This window comes from Cetorhinus maximus, chromosome 1, assembly GCF_964194155.1.
Source record: "Cetorhinus maximus chromosome 1, sCetMax3.hap1.1, whole genome shotgun sequence".
Lineage (NCBI taxonomy): Eukaryota > Metazoa > Chordata > Chondrichthyes > Lamniformes > Cetorhinidae > Cetorhinus > Cetorhinus maximus.
In genome coordinates, this window is record NC_135879.1 from 199,656,713 (window position 1) to 199,675,716 (window position 19,004).

Sequence of the window (19,004 nt, forward strand, 5' to 3'; positions counted from 1 at the left end):
GATCACTTAGGCTGCTGGCAGCACCAAGGAATTCTGTCCTTCTTGGCTGGCTATTTTTTCTGAAATTTGACATGGAGCAGATAAATTGGTCACAACAAAAATGCTTCTGAAATGTCCAAAGTAGATTCGTTGCTATTCTAATGCAAAATTATCAATAGACTTAACTAGCTTAAAATAAATGCCATACTTTTGTTCTTTAGTCTTTTTATCACATTCACTTCATTTCTGTAGCTTCTATTTTGTTTGATTTTATGTTATTTTAATTTGAAGTCAAAACTTGTTAGTTATCATGTGCCTTCTGCAACCATTCACCCACTCGAACAGAAACAAAGAATCTAAATTCAGTTTTGGATTAGCTGTTACAATGAATTTTCAGCCATTTTCCTGTCATGAGTCAAAACAGGTCTAAATTTTCATGTCTAATTGTTTACCTACAGGAACAACAATGTGTATTTATATAGCACCTTTAACATAGTAAACTGTCCTTCACAGGAGTGAGAGTGTTGCCAAATAAAATTTAACACAATTTGATACCAAGCCACGTAAGGAAATATTAGGGTGGAGAAACAAACATTTGGTCGAAGAGCTAAGTTCTGAGGGTTATTTTAAAGGAGGAAAGAGGGGAAGAGAGGCAAAAAGGTTTAGGGGTCAATTCCAGGGCATACTATCTCAGCAGCAAGGCCACCAATGGTGGAATGATTAAAACTGGATTCGAACATGGGGTCCTCCTTTAACCTCTCCCTCCTTACCAGAAATTTAGTTTCATAGTGTGTTTTTTAAAATTTTACATTTCTGAAAATGTATATTTTCAGTATACAAATGGGTTAAATATTTCAATAAAGGCAACACAGCAATAGATGGGAGTAAACAAAGGAATGGCATATTCAATAAAAATATAATAACAAAGATATTGAAGGGATTTTTTTTATAACATAACTAAATGAGTGAAGAAAACGTGAGAAGCAAAACTCCTTTCTCCCAGCGCAAAAACTTGCTCCTTTTATGATACTAAAGAATCAATTGTAGTTTTTGTTACAAGTCTTGGAAAGTGCATTGTATGGCTACGTAAATTAATAGTCATAACTTACAACACATGAAAATGTGCATTCCAATAATCAATGTGATATCACAAGGAAAATAGAAGTAAGGTAATGCTGGTATACAAGGAATGTATATTAGGCAACCACAATTTACTCAGCTTAAGTCAAATGTTTGGATAGTAAATCATACTGTACAATGCAAGTATAGGCAGACATTTAGATTACTCAATCATCCATGTGACTTATAAATTTCGTCGTAAACATTTCTATAACTAGAATCTAAAAGGGAAAAGTTTAGCATAAAGATAAAAATTTTAATGATCCATAATTTAAGAGCCTAACTTTCAATCCTTTAAAAATTATATTTATTAAAGTTAATCCTCTAACCACCCCGCCCCCCAAGGCAGAACGCATCAGGTAGATTGCATTACACTCCACACTGCTTAAAGAAAGTCTGCTCCTGCGTAGCTGCAATCTGCTCATCTTATCTACATGAAAACAAAAGGACTGCTGCAGTTGGTTAGTACTTGATAGCTTGTAAAATTAATTTAAAAATACAAACATTGAGCGGACTGGGAGTTGGGTAAAGATTTAAAATGGGGTGGAAAAGTAAAGGTGGAGAGCTTGCCACTTTCCCGGCTCTCCCCAATTAGGGAAGGGTTGAGGACAGTCTTCCCGACTGGAGGTCAATCACGGCCCTTAAATGGCCAACCAAGGATCACTTAAGGGCTTCAGCCTGCCATTCTACCAGCGGTGGAGGGAGTGGCTGAGATCCAAGCCACGTGGGCAGGCTACCAGCTATTCCCTGGCAGGCCTGCCTGGAGCCTGGGGTGGGTCCCTCTTTCTTGGGCACACTTTGCCAAATGGAGGCCACCTGCCAGAAGCAAGGGCCACCCCGGCAAGAAGCCCTGTATCCCCACCCTTTATGCTAACCCCGCCCCCACCAGTCGCCAGGGCCTACCTGACTGCCCTCAGTGAGCCTGCCCCACTTACCAAGGTTCTAAGGCTCAAAGACTGCTCTTCATAATCAGGCCTACCCACTGCATTTTGGGCAGTGACCACCGCTCCCAGTGGAGCTGCTGGTACTGAAGAGCGGCTCGTTCTGACAATGACCAGGCAGGTGCCTGATTAGTTTTTAAATTGCACCCGGAAAGAGCTGCAGTTTTCTGCCAGTGGACTGGCCCACTGCCTCAACTATTAAATTCAGTCTATTGTTTTTATTCTCTATTCTTCTAAAGCGTACTGTTGGCCATATTTGCAAATTTGAATTCCAATACTCGGAGGACGGAGGTGCCATCTTTCGGATGAGAATTTAAACGCAAGCCCATCTGCCTCACAGGTAGATGTACAAAATCTCATGGCACTATTCTTAAGAACAGCAGGTCATGACCAATATTTATCCCTTAGCCATTATCTAAAATCAGAGTCCAGTAAGTCAATTAAACACTAAGATAAAAGCAAAATACTGCAGATGCCGGAAATCTGAAAGAAAAACAAAAATTGCTGGAAAAACTCAGCAGGTCTGACAGCATCTGTGAAGAGGAAGACAGAGTTAACGTTTCGAGTCTGTATGACTCTGATGAAGAGTCAGACGGCTCGAAACGTTAAATCTGTCTTCCTCTCCACAGATGCTGTCAGACCTGCTGAGTTTTACTAGCATTTTTTGTTTTTGTTCCAGTAAGTCAATGTCCAATGAAAGTTCTTTCAGGTGGCTTCGTCTGGCAGAATTCCTGGTCTTTGTCCTAGGAACTTGGTTGAGACGGTTGAAGATGCAGCAAAGTATTCTCATATTCTGGGCATTAGCTCACTCTGCAGCTGAAATACAAGATTCTTTCCGGAGATCTGACTTTGAAAGAGATGGAGGTCAGAGGCAGTCTGCTAGCCTGGAGTCCAGTTTTCTCCTCTGAAGTTAAACTGCAACTGAAGACAGAATCTAAAAACAATTCAAACAGCTCAAGTCTTGGTCATGTGACAGGGTGGTTTCAGGCTGATGTACTTTTAGGGTCCTCATTAAAACACATTGTATTTTGAACAGATAACTGTGGACTCATTAGCACAATGTTGGAGATAAGGAATCACAATAGCTCTGCCTTTGTCGAGAGCTGGCTCATGCAGACGTCTTGTCTACTAGTCCTTTGTGTTGGCTTGGCGAGAATATTCATACAATGCAAGGGAATCACATTCCAGGAGGTTGGTGAGTTAATCTTCGTCCATTTTAAAAAAAAACAGAACTTAAACAAGGGAACATGGAACAAAAACACATTTTCAAAGTTTTTTTTCTTCATGCCTTCGTGGCATGACAGAACATAACGTTTGTTAGTACAGAACTCGAGTATTGTTGGAACAAAATGCTAGAAGCCACATATATTCACACACAGGGCCTTGTCTTTTGCAACAGAAGGAACACGTCCATATATTGCTATAAAAACAAAAAACTGCGGATGCTGGAAATCCAAAACAAAAACAGAATTACCTGGAAAAACTCAGCAGGTCTGGCAGCATTGGCGGAGAAGAAAAGAGTTGACGTTTTAAGTCCTCATGACCCTTCAACAGAACACCCATGCTAACCATGTGTCTCTCTTTCATCCTGTTCTGTTGAAGGGTCATGAGAACTCGAAACGTCAACTCTTTTCTTCTCCGCCGATGCTGCCAGACCTGCTGAGTTTTTCCAGGTAATTCTGTTTTTGTTTTGGATGTCCATATATTGCACCTTTTTCAACCAAACAAAAGCATCAGGGAAGTCATTGATCAGAGTTGACCTACCCGGTTTGAATTTGAACAAAGCTGGGCAGTTAACTGTTCCATGCTGCATTCTCCATTAGCATTCAGCATTTGTTGGGCCTAGCTATGTGTAAATAGCCAGGTTTCCCACATTATAACAGTGACTATACTTCAAAAAGGTACTCCATTGGCTGTAAGGTGCTTTGGGAGGTCACAAAGGGTATTATAATGCAAGTCTTTCTGTTTTTGCTTCAACAACCAAAGAACAAACTACTTCAATGATTTAAAATAACAATATACTTTGTTTGAAATTTTGTGATTTGATCTCACACAAAATATCACATGAAAATACAACCTTCATGGACCATTTCAATGTACTGAATCATAGGATCTACCCAACTTAACCCCTCGAGGCCCACTGAGCACAGGCAAATCATCAAATATAAGGCTCTAATTACTTTCCTTAAATACTCCAGGAAAAGTGTACAAAAACGCTATTGCTAAGGTTCATCTAAATATTTGCCATTTCCACAAAAAAGAAAATGGGTTTGAAAATTATCTGCAAGGATTAATTTAGCCTTTAAATCAATAGCCTACTGTAACATCTATAGCTTGCATTTATATTGCGTCTTTACCACAGTAAAATATCCCAAGGCACTTCATGGCAATGTTGTAAAAAAAAAACTTGACACAAAGCCACACAGATGTCATGATAGATGACCAAAAACTTTGTCAAAGGTGTAGGTTGTAAGAGCTATCATAAAGAAGGAGAGAGTGGTAAAGAGGCAAAGAGGTTTAACGAGGGAATTCCAGAGTTTAGGGCAGTGCTTTCCAAACTTTTTCCCGGTGTGGCTTCATTTGATCCTAGAGTGAAAATTTGAGGGGTATGAGGTTGTTTGTGGGGGGTGGGGCAGCTTTAGTTTTTGATCGGGGGGGGTCGCAGAACAGGAGTTGAGCCTGGGGAAAGTTGATGAAAAGGTAGGGTTCCTCAAAAAAAAAGGAACACCTACCCAGTCATAGGCTTTTTTCTTTTTGCAGCAGCGATAATTGTGTGCAGTGTGCAGTCCATCAGGTCCCACAGCTGTCAGAAATCAGTCCAAGATCCATGGCTTGCGACACAGCTTGCAACCCCAAAATCACGTATCGCGACCCCACCAGGATTCGTGGCCCCAGTTTGGGAAGCTCTGGTTTAGGGTCAAAGCAGCTGAAAGCTAGAGTGGAGTGACTAAAATTAGGGATGCACAGGAATCCAAAATTACAGGATTGTAGGAAGTTACAAATATAGAGAGGGGAAAGTCCATTAAGTATTTCAAAGAAGATAAGAATTTTAAAATTGAGGCATTACGAGAGTGGAGGCTAGTTTGGTCGGCTAGCATAGGGCTAACAGATAGAGACTTCTGCGAGTCAGTGTAGTGGTAGAAAATTTTTCGATAAACTCAAGTTTACATAGGGCGGAAGATGAAAGGTCAGCCAGGCGAATATTGGAATAGTCAAGTCCAGTGGTAACAAAGGTATAGATGAATATTTTAACAGATGCGCTGAGACTGGAACAGAAGCGGGTGACATTACTGAGCTGGAAGTAAACAGCCCTGGTGATGGAGCAGTTATAAGATCGGAGGCTCACCCCGAGGTCAAATATGACACTGAGATTGCAAATGGTTTGGTTTGGCGTCAAGACAGTTGCCAGGAAAAGTGATGGATTTGGTGGATAAGGAATGGAGTGTGTAGCGTAAACCGAAGAGAATGACTTTGGCCTCCCCAATATTTTGTTGGAGGAAATTTCTGTTCTTCCAGTGCTTGGGGTCAGACAAGCTGTGTGACACATCAGAGACAGTGGAAGAGTCAAGAGGGTGGTGAGGTAGAGCTGTGTGTGTCATCAGTGTGCGTGGGGAACCTGACATTGTGTGATTTTGGATGAGGTGGCCAAGGGGGAGCATGTTATACTCTCAAAGTTGATCCTTGGAATGCTGTAGTAATTGAAAATGATGCAGCAAAATGTGGGCGTGCTCACCACCAAGTCCCCAACTTCAAGAAAAATCAGAAATGAAACTCTATTACAACTGTATGCTGTTCTTGCACTTCTTTAATTTTTTTTTCCTGATCAGCATTAACCTCAGTACTGAAGTCAGGGATCATGAGCTCAAGTGATGAATACTTCCACATCATCTTTCAGCCTTAAAGATGAAGGTAGGAATAGAAACAATCCTACTAATAAACTCAGCAAATATCATCAATTTAGAACCAAGGCATTACTTTTCTTTTTAGTTTAAGGAATTGGCAGGTACTAAAGTATAACTTACAGAAACAAACTGTTGAGTCCTTCTAGCATATGTCCTTAATATTCGCAGCTTTTCATTTCTATAGAATAATCCTACTGACGTCCCTCAGTGTTGGTGAAAATTAAAACAAGTGGAAAGGGAGAAGAAATTTGGGACATGAGACTATTTTCCTTTCCAGGTTACTGAGCCCAAATCCTGCCCATATGAGAAGAATAGGAAGAAAAAGCTTGACTTGAAAATAAATTTAACTGTATAATTCAAGTAGGTGCAAGCTCGCAGCAAAGATTTGTCCAACTTGGTAATATGCTCCAGACTGAGCAACTGACCAAACCTGCAACTCCACTGCAATCAATATACAAAGATCCTTTCAAAGAGCAGTCTGCAGGTTGGCAGATCTAAACGAGTAGAATTACATTAAATATTTTCATAGAACATGATCCCACCCGCACCCCTCCCACTCCTCCTGTGTCATCCCATGATTTTCCTTCCCCTTTAAGAATTTTTAAATCATCTTTATAAGGTTCTACATTTTGGAGTTCTTGCGCGGGTTCCAGGGTTTCATTGCAACAAGTTATTATTGCGATTTGCAATTTTATTACTGCACATTTGTCTGGAGAAAGCTTGGAATCAATCCCTGTGGAATTCCAATACAGTATAATTTGCCTGGCAATTTTAACTGTACTCCATTTTGATTTATATTTTGGAACGTTTATATTCGCAGCGATCTGGGCTGAGCTGAACCAAGCTGACTCTAGATTCTGGAAACTGCAAATGTCACCAAGACAAGGTCAAGAAAGCATTTCCATTATTATAAAGCAAACCAATTAGTTAACCCTTCATAAGTTATTACTCTTTTTGTAAAAATGAGCTGCATCTTAAACTACACAAGATGCCAGATTCTACACAGCATTATATTCTGTCAAACGGAATAAGAAATGCCAGTTTGTGTCACTGAGTATTTAAACTGCTTTTACATTTGACCCAGAGATGAGCTTCCAACTTCAAATTCGTGCCATCTCTTAAGAGTCTTTTTCCACTTCCGTAACATTGCAGGACTTTGCCCCATCTCAGTTCATCTGCTGTCAAAACCATCATTCATGCCTTTATTATCTCTAGACTCGCCGATTCCAATGCACTCTTGGCCAATTTCCCACATTCCAACCTCTGTAAGCTTGAGATCATCCAAAATTCTGCTGCCCATGTCTTAAATCACAGCAAATCTCATTCCCCTATCAGCCTTGTGCTTGCTGACCTTTACTGGCTCCCGGTCAAACAGCATCTTCATTTTAAAATTCACATCCTTGTTTTCAAATCCCTCCATGGCCCTGTCCCTCCCCCTCCAACCCCACAACCCTCCAAGATATCTGCACTCCTCTAATACTGGCCTCTTGCGCATTCCTAATTATAACTGCACCACAATTGGTGCCCATGCCTTCAGTTGCCTAGGCCCCAAGCTCTGGAATTCCTTCCCTATACCTCTCTAGCTCAGTAAAACCTACCTCTTTGACCAAGCTTTTGATCATCTGACCTAATAGCTCCTTATGTGGCTTGGTGTCATACTTTGCTTTATAATGTTCCTGTGAAGCACCTTGGGACATTTCATTATGTTAAAGGCACCATATAAGTTGTTGTTGTCAAGAACAACCCCCTCCAATTTTCTCCATTCCTGATACTTAGCACAGTTCCTTGGATGCCACCAGCTACCCAGTACCTCATCCAAGTGGTCATTCTTCATACAAGAGATTTAGGGGTGAGTGTTGGCAGGTTGTTTGGGAGATTTTGATCTGAATCCAATCATGTCCATACATCTATATATACACATTTTTCAGCAGAAGTCACTGGATAATACTTAGGAGTGGTAATCTTAAATGTATTTTCCCTCCCTAGCCCAATAACACTCAGGGCAGCTCTAATGCCTTTAATTTCTGTTAAGAATATGCTTTCTTGCACTCTGGCTTCATTGCCTTTGTTTCCGTGAAGTGCAGGAATGTGAGGTACTAATTCAAAAGGGCATCTACAGTTTTAAAGAAACCATTCTGTTCAGCTACTCTAAGCAAAATTTCACACCTTTTCAAATTCGAATCAATGTCACAGATGATGCTGCAGCCTAAAGCATTCTATGCAATAACTTTCAAGAAACTCATTTGCCATCAAGGATATTATGACTACCTCAAAAAAGTAATTTTTGAGAGTGAGGTCAATTATAAACATTAAATATTACCTTAACTTGATTTGTACTTTTATAAATTGAGATTACACAGCACCAGACATAAAGCTGGAGGCCTTTTTAAAATGAGTGATGAAAGACAGCTGCCCTTTATCCAAAGCTGCTAATTTATTCAAATTGTTTAGCTATCCAATAACCATGCAAAATGGATTTAAAATGCATAGGTTCCTGTGATAATCACAACAAACATGTAAGAGTATATTCTGAGAATCGACATTGCAGTTCTGCAGAATTCTACATTTATTGGAACATTACTGACAATTCAGATTAATTTCTGAACGCTTCACATTAAATTTCATGCTAGTTACCAGTGTCAGTCAAAAACAAGTTCTGGTAAAATAATTAATTTCAAAAACTGATTATCACAATTTGTAATAAAGGATGTGTCACTGATGCAGGCTTTTCTTCTAAGTCATGTACCAAAGGTAATTTTCAATGGAGTTCTGAGACTAGAAATAATAGAAGCATATTGTTTATTGTATACAGTAAATATTCAGTCCTAACCAAAGATAAATTATTTCTTTTAAACAGCATTTCCACTATCAATATAATAACTCCTGCCTTTTGGGTCTGCAGCACTCAGGGGAGAACAAATCATCAGGAGTTGTACTAAGATCCAATACTGCAGAAATAACATGATTTAAGCCATTATAATTAAAATACATTGAATAATTTAAAAAGGAATTCACCCCAAACAAACTAGATAACAATTAAAAAATTATTTTCTGTAAGCAGCTTGTTTAAAGCAGGGGCTAGTCTATGGTTCACTTACGCAGACTTGCCCTCGCTGTCCAGCTTGGTGGGACTGATCCCTTTTTTGCCCAAGAGGGCTGCCACCTTCTCTGTGTCACCATGCTCCACGGCTTGCAGCAGTCGGTCATCATTTTTGCTCCACTCATGTGCCTGCAATGCACAAAGAAAAACAGAATCAGTGCGGAGATATAGGTTTTTATTTTCTGGGGCTTAACAGCTCAAGCACAAGCAATGCATTAAACAGCAACATAAACAGAGAATTAGAATCTCGTCCGTGACAGGTATTAGATGTTCCCTCCCAGGCTTCAAAAATTTGAAAAGGTAGCTGAATGAAAAGACCTTACAGTTGACACACATGTCTAGACAAAAGAGGAATTTCAGATCTTGCAAGGCATTCTCCATAACAACGTTTAACTGGACTAGTCAGAGATCCATCAGTTTGCATATGCTGCACCGCGAATACCACCGAAAACTGCTGACACCAGCCACGTAAGATATTGACTGGCTCTCTGCCTGAAATGATCCTGTGGGAGCAGCGTTATGCCTCTCTGTGCAAGGTTGCTTATAAAACCTGATTTTAAAAAACTCAGCCTGACATTTGCAACACATTTTCCTATTACAACTGTCCAGACAATGTCTTTTCTTCAGGTTTCACAGCATACATTTTGCATTATCCAATATCTGCAACAAAATAAATAATTCTGGAATCTAACTGAATTATGGTACACATCAATAGATTCTGCACCAGGGAGTGAATCACATGTGACTTAATGGAGGTTTTGAAAAGTCATCATGGTTGAAAATGTTTAGAGTAAATTATAGGTTGGTTAGCACCTGGAAGAGAGGTAGGTGAAGATCTTATGCGCGATTCTTCACCAGAAATAATAACAGGTCCATTCAAAACATTAGTGTAGCTTTCTTTTCCCCACAGATGCTGACAGACCTGTGTGTTTCTAGCATTTCTGTTTTCATTTTACCTACACATCATTTTCTCTTAATTCACTTAAAAGTTGCAATATAAAGCTCTGGTTTGGCCCCAACTAGAGTATAGCATCCAGTTCTGGTCATCAAACTTTAGGAAGGCTGTGAAGTTCCATGTGAGGGATGCAGAGGAAGTCTACTAAAATGGTTCCAGGGATGGGGGGGGGTTTTAGCTACAGGTTTGGGTTGGTAAGGTTCAGGTTGTTCTCCCTGGAGCAAAGAAGATTGAGGGGAGATTCGATAGAAGTCTACAAGACTATGACAGGTTCAGCAAAGGTAAATGAGGAAAAACTCTTCCCATTACCTGATGGTACAAGGACTAGTTGACACAGATTTACAGTTTTGGACAAATGCTGTAGGGGTGGGGGGTGGGGGGGGGGGGTTGTGAGGAAGAACATTTTTACACAGCAAGTGGCAATGACCAGGAACTCATCGCCCACATGGGTGTTAGAAGCGGAAACAATGATTTCAAAAGGAAATTGGATAGTCACTTGAAGGAAATAAATTTGCAGGGCTAAGGGGATCGAGCAGGGAAGCGGGACTAACCGGACTGCTCCACGGAGAGCCACATGGACTCCTCGGGCTGAATGGTCTCCTCCTGTGCTGTAAATTACTGATTTTATTACCTACAGTATTACTACTTGCTACTTCTTTTAAATTCTTTCATGGGACGTGAGCATCACTGGCTAGGCCAGCACTTTTATTGCCCATTTTTTTTTGCAAAAATATACTTCATTCATAAAATATCTTCAACCACATTCCAAACCATTTCAAAAACACCATTACAATCCGGTTCAACTTTTACAAAATGTATCACCAGGTGCATCAGTACAAACAATCTTACAATCATTTACAGCCTTTCATTTTGAGCTATACAGCCCAAGGGGATTTAAACGGAGGTCAAAAATAGATCGTGTCCGCAGGGACGCGATGTACAAGCCTCTAGATAAAGGGGGAAAAAACGTGCCCAACATCGCCCTCATACTGATGGCCACCTTTGTGTGTGGCTGCATCAAGCGGTGCGTAGACCCTCAGTACGCAAACACCAAGTGTCACTATGTGCTGAGGTTCTACCTGTCCTCGGTGTTGCGAAGGATGGGTCTGGCCACGCTGCCAGGGAACGCTCCAAGTAGTTGGACCGTACCGTACCACCTGTCCCTCGTGGTAAAATTTATGCAGAAAAACACCTTTGACCACAAGTCCATCAGGCAGTGGTCAGCACGTAATGTCTTAGAGGCCCTGAGGGAAAAGGAGAGGGTGGATCCTGTGGGATGGTTCCCCGAGCAGACTGTCAAAGTCATTTGGCAGAATGCCTCATCGCCAGAACTTTCCAACAAGCACCAAGACGTGGCTTGGCTGGTGGTGAGAAAGGCCCTCCCCGTCAGATCCTTCCTACACGCCAGGAGTCTCACCCCCTCTGCACGTTGCCCTCGAGGTGGCTGTGGTGGGGAAGAGACCGTGGTTCACCTCCTTGTGGATTGTGCCTTTGCAAAGAAGGTCTGGAGAGAGATGCAGTGGTTGCTGTCGAGGTTCATCCCGAGCAGTTCTTTGACACAGGACTCTGTGCTCCACGGGCTGTTCCCAGGGACACACACCGAGACAAACATCAACTGCAGCTGAAGGATCATCAACTCGGTGAAAGACGCGCTTTGGTCTGCCCGAAACTTGTTGGTCTTCCAGCACAAAGAGTTGTCCCCGACCGAGTGTTGCGGACTGGCACAATCCAAAGTCCAGGACTACGTGCTGAGGGACGCACTAAAGCTTGGGGCAGCTGCCGCAAAGGCGCAATGGGGAAGGGCCGCTGTCTAAAACCTTTCTGCCACAGTGCACCGAGGGACTGGGAACTGTTTAAATCCCCCCGCATTTTTATTGCCCATCTCTAAATTGCTCTTGAGAAGGTGGTGGTGAGCTGTGTTCTTGAACCTCTGCAGTCCATGTGGTGTAGGAACACCTACAGTGCTGTAGGGTGAGTGTTCCAGGATTTTAGCCCGTTGAAATCATATTTCAACAAGGAACGGTGATATATTTCCAAGTCAGGGTGGTGTGTGGGGAACTTTCAGGTGTTGGTGTTCCCATGCATCTGCTACCCTTGTCCTTCTAGGTGGTACAGGTCGCAGGTTTGGAAGGTGCTGCTGAAGGAGCCTTGGTGAGTTACTGCAGTGCAACTTGTATTTGGTGCATACTGCTGCCATTGTGCATCGGTGGTGGAGGGTGTGAATGTTGAAGGTGGTGGATGGGGTGTCAAACAAGCAGGCCGTTTTGTCCTGGGTGGTGTCAAGCTTCTTGAGCGTTGTTGGAGCTGCATTCAAAGAACAAAGAAAAGTACAGCACAGGAACAGGCCCTTCAGCCCTCCAAGCCTGCGCCGATCATATTGCCCGTCAACTAAAACATTTTGCACTTCCGGCGTCCGTATCCCTCTATTCCCATCCTATTCATGTATTTGTCAAACTGCCTCTTAAGCACAAACAGAATTACCTGGAAAAACTCAGCAGGTCTGAGTCAGACCTGCTGAGTTTTTCCAGGTAATTCTGTTTTTGTTTTGGATTTCCAGCATCCGCAGTAGTTTTTTGTTTTTGCCTCTTAAACACCACTATCGTACCTGCTTCCACCACCTCCTCTGGCAGCAAATTCCAGACAATTCATCCAGGCAAATGGAGAGTTTTCCATCTCACTCCAGACTTATGCCTTGCAGGTGGTGGACAGGCTTTGGGGAGTCAGGAGTTACCCTCTGCAGAATTCCCCAGCCTCTGGCCTGCTCTTGTAGCCACAGCTGGTTCAGTTAAGTTTCTGGTCAATGGCTACTATTAGACCCTTAAATAATATAACAAAGCATAAAATAAAGCTTTGAATAATTTGGCACTAATTTAGTTTTTCATAATTTTCCATCATGCCGGAATGAGTAGTGAACCAAATTCAAACATCAAAGTTGTCTGAAGTTGTTTCATACTAACTTACGACAAATTTTCTTTGCCCCTTTTTTAATTAGCCTTCAGCATTCTGGGCTATAACTGTGAGGAAAAAAATCCACGGTTCCTGTTCCCATTATCCAGTGACCCTGAATAAAAGGCGTACAATATGGATGGGATTAGATTCAGCTCTAATTGCAAAACCTTCTGATATTCAGGTTCACACTAATTATGCCTGGTTAACAACTCCATGGCCGCTGGCATCCATAGAACTATGTTCTATCGTGAATTACTGCCTTCAAGGGGAACGGAGAAACATGGTGGCAGTGCATGGGGCGGTGGTAGGCTGGGCAGCATATTAAAAACATTGGTGTAAAGCATCACTAAGTAACAGCACACAAGTTTATACCCACAATCCTCCAATGCTGAATTCCCAAACTCAGTCGCATAATTGCAAAGAAGCATGAAGCTTAGACTAAGCTCTTCTGCAGAGGGAATAGGGGAAGTGATATCTTTTTTTTAAAAAAAGAAACACACTCAATCACGCCAAGGGAGTATTCTTGCATCTTTTAGATGCCTCCAGAACAGTCAGGACAGCAGGTCAATCAAACACTGAACTGCTCAGGGCTACTTGTCAGCAGCTGACAGGGCACAAGAAGAAAACTAAAACAAACAAAGAATATGTTAAATTTGCAGCAAATGTAAACATCAACCTGGATTTACATAGCATAAGCTTTCTCACAGTTTTGTTTCCAAACAAAGTTATTTTTTTCTGATTTTATTATTGCAGAGGTCTTAAGAAATTTTAGCCAGAATTCCAACTCTTGAGTTCTTTTCTGTAACCCATGCTGAAAATATGTGCATGTCATGCACACAGTCAAACAACAATTCAACACCAAAGATCACAGATTCAGCCTCTTGGGCAACATACCAAGAGCTGTCAGTGGTCATTGAATCACACTCTAGCACAAGTTAGCATTTTTAGCAGATAGATATATAGATTATAACACTTTATGTCTTGAGAGCTTCAGAGACAATGAATTACTTTGAACTGGAAGGATGCGCCTTGCAGGCAAATCAGCAGCTTTTTATCCTCATTATAAAACAGTACAAAATATGATGAATGATGTGTTTGCTTCAGTGGCATAACTTAAGGGAGGAATGTCGGTCAAAGTGCTGGGAGAACTCCTTGCTCTTTGAACAGTGCCATGGGGTCATTAGTCCATGAAAACAGGCATACAGGAACTTAGTTGCACTTCTCAACTGAGGGAAAGTACAACCAACAATATTGACCAGCCAAGTGACATGAAGAAGAGAAAAAGGATTTTTTTCAGTAAAAAGCTATTCATAGCATCTAGTGCATTAGCAATGTATTTGGATATTTTTCAACGTTATCTGGAACTTCACATGGTCCATAGGTCCCTGCGATCGGGAACAAAAATCTATAAGAGCTCAGTACATCTTAATAGCAGTTCATGCACTCCTAGAAGTTTGTGCATCAGTTATTTTAATACCTGGGATTTAAAATCATATTTCAACAAGGAGTTTACATGTGGTGCAATAACACTGGCACTCACAACTATTCCTGCTTAGATTACATCAAGTACTTTATGAGCATAATAGAAAGAGTGAAAGATAAGAGTGTGCCTTTGTAGGAACATAGGAGCATCAGTACGCCATTCAACTCACCGAGCCCACTCCGCCACTCAATACAATCATGGCTGATCATCCACTTGAATGTCTTTTTCCCATACTAACCCCATATGCTTTTATGCCATTGGTATTTATAAATCCATCAATCCCTGCTTTAAACACACTCAATGAGGGGAGGCGATGGTGTAGTGGTATGGTCACTGAACTAGTAATCCAGAGACCCAGGGTAACGCTCTGGGGTTCGAATCCCGCCCACGGCAGATGGTGGAATCTGAGTTCAATAAAAATCTCAAATTAAATATCTAATGACGACCATGAAACCATTGTTGATTGTTGTAAAAACCCATCTGGGTTTCAGGAAATCTGTCGTCTTTACCTGGTCTGGCCTATATGTGACTCCAGATCCACAGCAATGTGGTTGACTCATAAATGCCCTCTGAAACGGCCGAGCAAGCTCAGCTGTAACAAATAGCGGCAAAGTCACAAAAAAAGAATGAAACCGAACAGAACACCTGGCATCGATCTAGGCACTGGAAATGATAACCTTATTTGAAGCCCTGTCGACCCTGCAAAGTCCTCCTTACTAACATCTGGGAAAGCTGTCTCACAGAGTAGTCAAGCAATAGCCTGACATAGTCATCCACACAGACTCATATCTCACAGATAATGTCCCAGACACCACCATCAGTATGTCCAGGACAGACCCAGCAGAGGTGGTATACAGTCAGGATGGAGTTGCCCTGGGAGTCGTCAACATCGACTCCAGACCCCATGAAGTCTCCTGGCATCAGATCAAACATAGGCAAGGAAACCTCCTGTTGATTACCATGTCCCACCCTTCCTCAGCTGATGAATCAGTGCTCCTCCATGTTGAACACCACTTGGAGGAAGCACTGAGGCTGGCAAGGACGCAGAATGTACTCTGGGTGGGAGACTTCAATGTCGACCACCAAGGAGGGCTCGTTAGCACATGGCCGAGCTGGCAGAGTCCTAAATGACATAGCTGCTGGACTGGGTCTGCGGCAGGTGGTGAGGGAACCAACAAGAGGGAAAAACATGCTTGGCCTCATTCTCACCAACCTGCCTGCCACAGATGCATCTATCCATGGCAATGTTGGTAGAAGTGACCACCGCAGTCATTGTGGAGATGAAGTCCCACCTTCACTTTGATGATACCCTCCATCCTGTTGTGTGGCACTACCACCGTGCTAAATGGGATAGATTTCAAACAGATCTAGTAACTCAAGACTGGGCACCCATGAGGCACTGTGGGCCATCAGCAGCAGCAGAATTGTACTCAAACACAATCTGTGACCCGGCATATCCCCCACTCTACCATTGCCATCAAGCCAGGGGATCAACCCTGGCTCAATGAAGAGTGCAGGAGTGCATACCAAGAGCAGCACCAGGCATACCTAAAAATGAAGTGTCAGTCTGGTGAAGCCATAATACAGGACTACTTGTGTGCCAAACAGCATAAGCAGCAAGTGATAGACAGGGCTAAGCGATCCCACAACCAACAGATCAGATCTAGGCTCTGCAGTCCTGTCACATCCAGTTGTGAATGGTGGTGGACAGTTAAACAACTCACTGGAGGAGGTGGCTCCACAGATATCCACATCCTCAATGATGGAGGAGCCCAGCACATCAGTGCATAAAGGCTGAAGCATTCGCAACAATCTTCAGCCAGAAGTGCTGAGTGGATGATCCATCTCAGCCTCCTCCGGAGGTCCCCAGCATCACAGATGCCAGTCTTCAGGCAATTCGATTCACTCCATGTGATATCAAGACACGGCTGAAGGCACTAGATACAGCAAAGGCTTTGGGCCCGACAATATTCCGGCAATAGTACTGAAGAGTTGTGCTCCAGAACCTGCTGCATGCCAAGCCAAGTTGTTCCAGTACAGCTACAAGACTGGCATCTACAAAAAATGCTGGAAAAACTCAGCAGGTCTGAGAGCATCTGTGGGGACAAAGGCAGAGTTAACATTCCGAGTCTGTATGACTCTTCTTTAGAACTCGAAACATTAACTCTGTCTTTCTCTCCACAATGCTGTCAGACCTGCTGAGTTTTTCCAGCATTTTTTTTTTCAGATTTCCAGCACCCGCAGTATTTTGCTTTTATATTATAACATTGGCATCTACCTGGCTATGTGGAAAATTGCCCAGGTATGTCCTGTACACAAAAAGCAGGACAAATCCAACCCAGCCAAGTACCGCCCTATTAGTCTACTCTCAATTATCAGTAAACTAATGGAAGGAGTCATCAATAGTGCTATCAAACGACACTTGCTTAGCAATAGCCTGCTCACTGATGCCCAGTTTGGGTTCCGCCAGGGCCACTCAGCTCCTGACCTCATTACAGCCTTGGTTTAAACATGGACAAAAGAGCTGAACTCCCGAGGTGAGGTGAGAGTGACTGCCCATGACATCAAGGCAACATTTAACCAAGTGTGGCATCAAGGAGCCCTAGCAAAACTGGAGTCAATGGGAATCAGGGGGAAAACTCTCCAATGGTTGGAGTCATACCTAGCACAAAGGAAGACGGTTGTGGTTGTTGGAAGTCAGTCATCTCAGCTTCAGGACATCACTGCAGCAGTTACTCAGCCCAACCATCTTCGGCTACTTCATCAATGACCTTCCTTCCATCATAAGGTCAGAAGTGGGAATGTTCGCTGATGATTGCGCAATGTTCACCACCATTTACGACTCCTCAGGTATCAAAGCAGTCCATGTCCAAATGCAGCAAGACCTGCACTTTTGTGGCACGAATGTTACTTGCCACTTGTCAGCCCAAACCTGTAATCCAGGCTTGGGCTGACAAGTGGCAAGTAACATTCGTGCCACACAAATGTCAGGCAATGACCATCTCCAACAAGAGAGAATCCAACCATCGCCCCTTTATGTTCAATGGCATTACCATCACTGAATCCCCCACTGTCAACATCCTGGGGGGGGTTACCATTGACCAGAAACTGAGCAGGACTAGCCATATAAATACTGTGGTTACAAGAACAGGTCAGAGGCTAGGAATCGTGTGACGAGTAACTCACCTCCTGATTCCCCAAAGTCTGTCCACCATCTACAAGGCAGAAGTCAGGAGTGTGATGGAATACTCTCCACTTACCTGGATGAGTGCAGCTCCCATAACATTGGAGAAGCTGGACACTGTCCAGGCCAAAGCAGTCTGCTTGATTGGCACCACATCCACAAACATTCGCTCCCTCCACCACCGATGCACAGTAGCAGCAGTGTATACCATCTATAAGATGCATTGCAGGAATTCACCAAGGCCCCTTAGACAGCACCTTCCAAACCCAAGACCACTACCATCTAGAAGGACAAGGGCAGCAGATAGATGGGAACACCACCACCTCGAGATTCCCCTTAAACCCACTCATCATCCTGACTTAGAAACATATTGTTGTTCCTTCAATGTTGCTGGGTCAAAATCCTGGAACTCCCTCCCTAACAGCACTGTTGGTGTACCTACACCACATGGACTGCAGCGGTTCAAGGTGGCAGCTCACCACCACCTTCTCAAGGGCAACTAGGGATGGGCAATAAAAGCTGGCCCAGTCAGCGAAGCCCACATCCCGTGAATGAATTAAGAAAAAAATGATTGAGCTTCCACGGCCCTCTGGGGTAGAGAATTCCAAAGATTCACAGCCACCCTGAGTAAAAAAATTCCCCTCATCTCGGTCCTGTAGCTTCCCTCTTATTTTGAAATTGCATCCCTGGTTCTAGACTCCCCAGCCAGGGGAAACATCTACCCTGTCTATCTCTAAGTATTCTGTAGGTTTCAAGATCATCATATCCCATTCTTCGAAACCCCAGAGAATACAGGTCCAGTTTTCCCAATCTCTCTTTAAAAGACAGTCCCACCATCCTGGTAACAAGTCTTGTGAACCTTAGTTGCACTATGGCAATAATATCTTTCTTAAGGTCAGGGGACCAAAACTGCACACATTACTCCAGGTGCAGTCTAACCAAGGTTCTATACGATTGAAGCAAGACTTCACGACTCCTGTACTCTTTAAGAAATACCCTGCACAACTATTCCTCCTACCAAAGTGGGATAACCTCACGTTTTTCCACATTATATTCCATCTGCCATGTTCTTGTCCACTCAAAGCCAGTCCAACTCCCCTTGAAGCCGTTTTGCATCTTCCTCACATCACATTCCCACCTAGCTTTGTGTCATCCACGAACTTGGAAATATTACATTTAGTCCCCACATCCAAATCATTAATACATATTGTGAACAGCTGGGGCAAGTACTGATCACGCAGTACCCCACTAGTCACATCTTACCAACACGAGAATGAGCCATTTATTCCTGCTCTCTGTTATTTGCCTGTTAGCCATCCTTAATCAATGCCAGTATATTACCTCCTATCCCATGTACTTTAATTTGCTAACCAACTTCCTGTAGGGAACTTG

At 42.8% G+C, this 19,004-nt stretch overlaps 1 protein-coding gene across 5 annotated transcripts in view; it reads right to left on the reverse strand.

The window, feature by feature from the left end:
- The window catches only part of rai14 (retinoic acid induced 14), a 249,163-nt gene that overhangs the window by 111,982 nt on the left and 118,177 nt on the right, over positions 1–19,004 (reverse strand). For all 5 annotated transcript variants that reach the window (XM_078551693.1, XM_078551675.1, XM_078551684.1 and 2 more), the window contains exon 3: positions 9,040–9,170. In XM_078551693.1, coding sequence (XP_078407819.1) covers positions 9,040–9,170 — 131 coding nt within the window. The remainder of the gene's footprint in view (positions 1–9,039; positions 9,171–19,004) is intronic.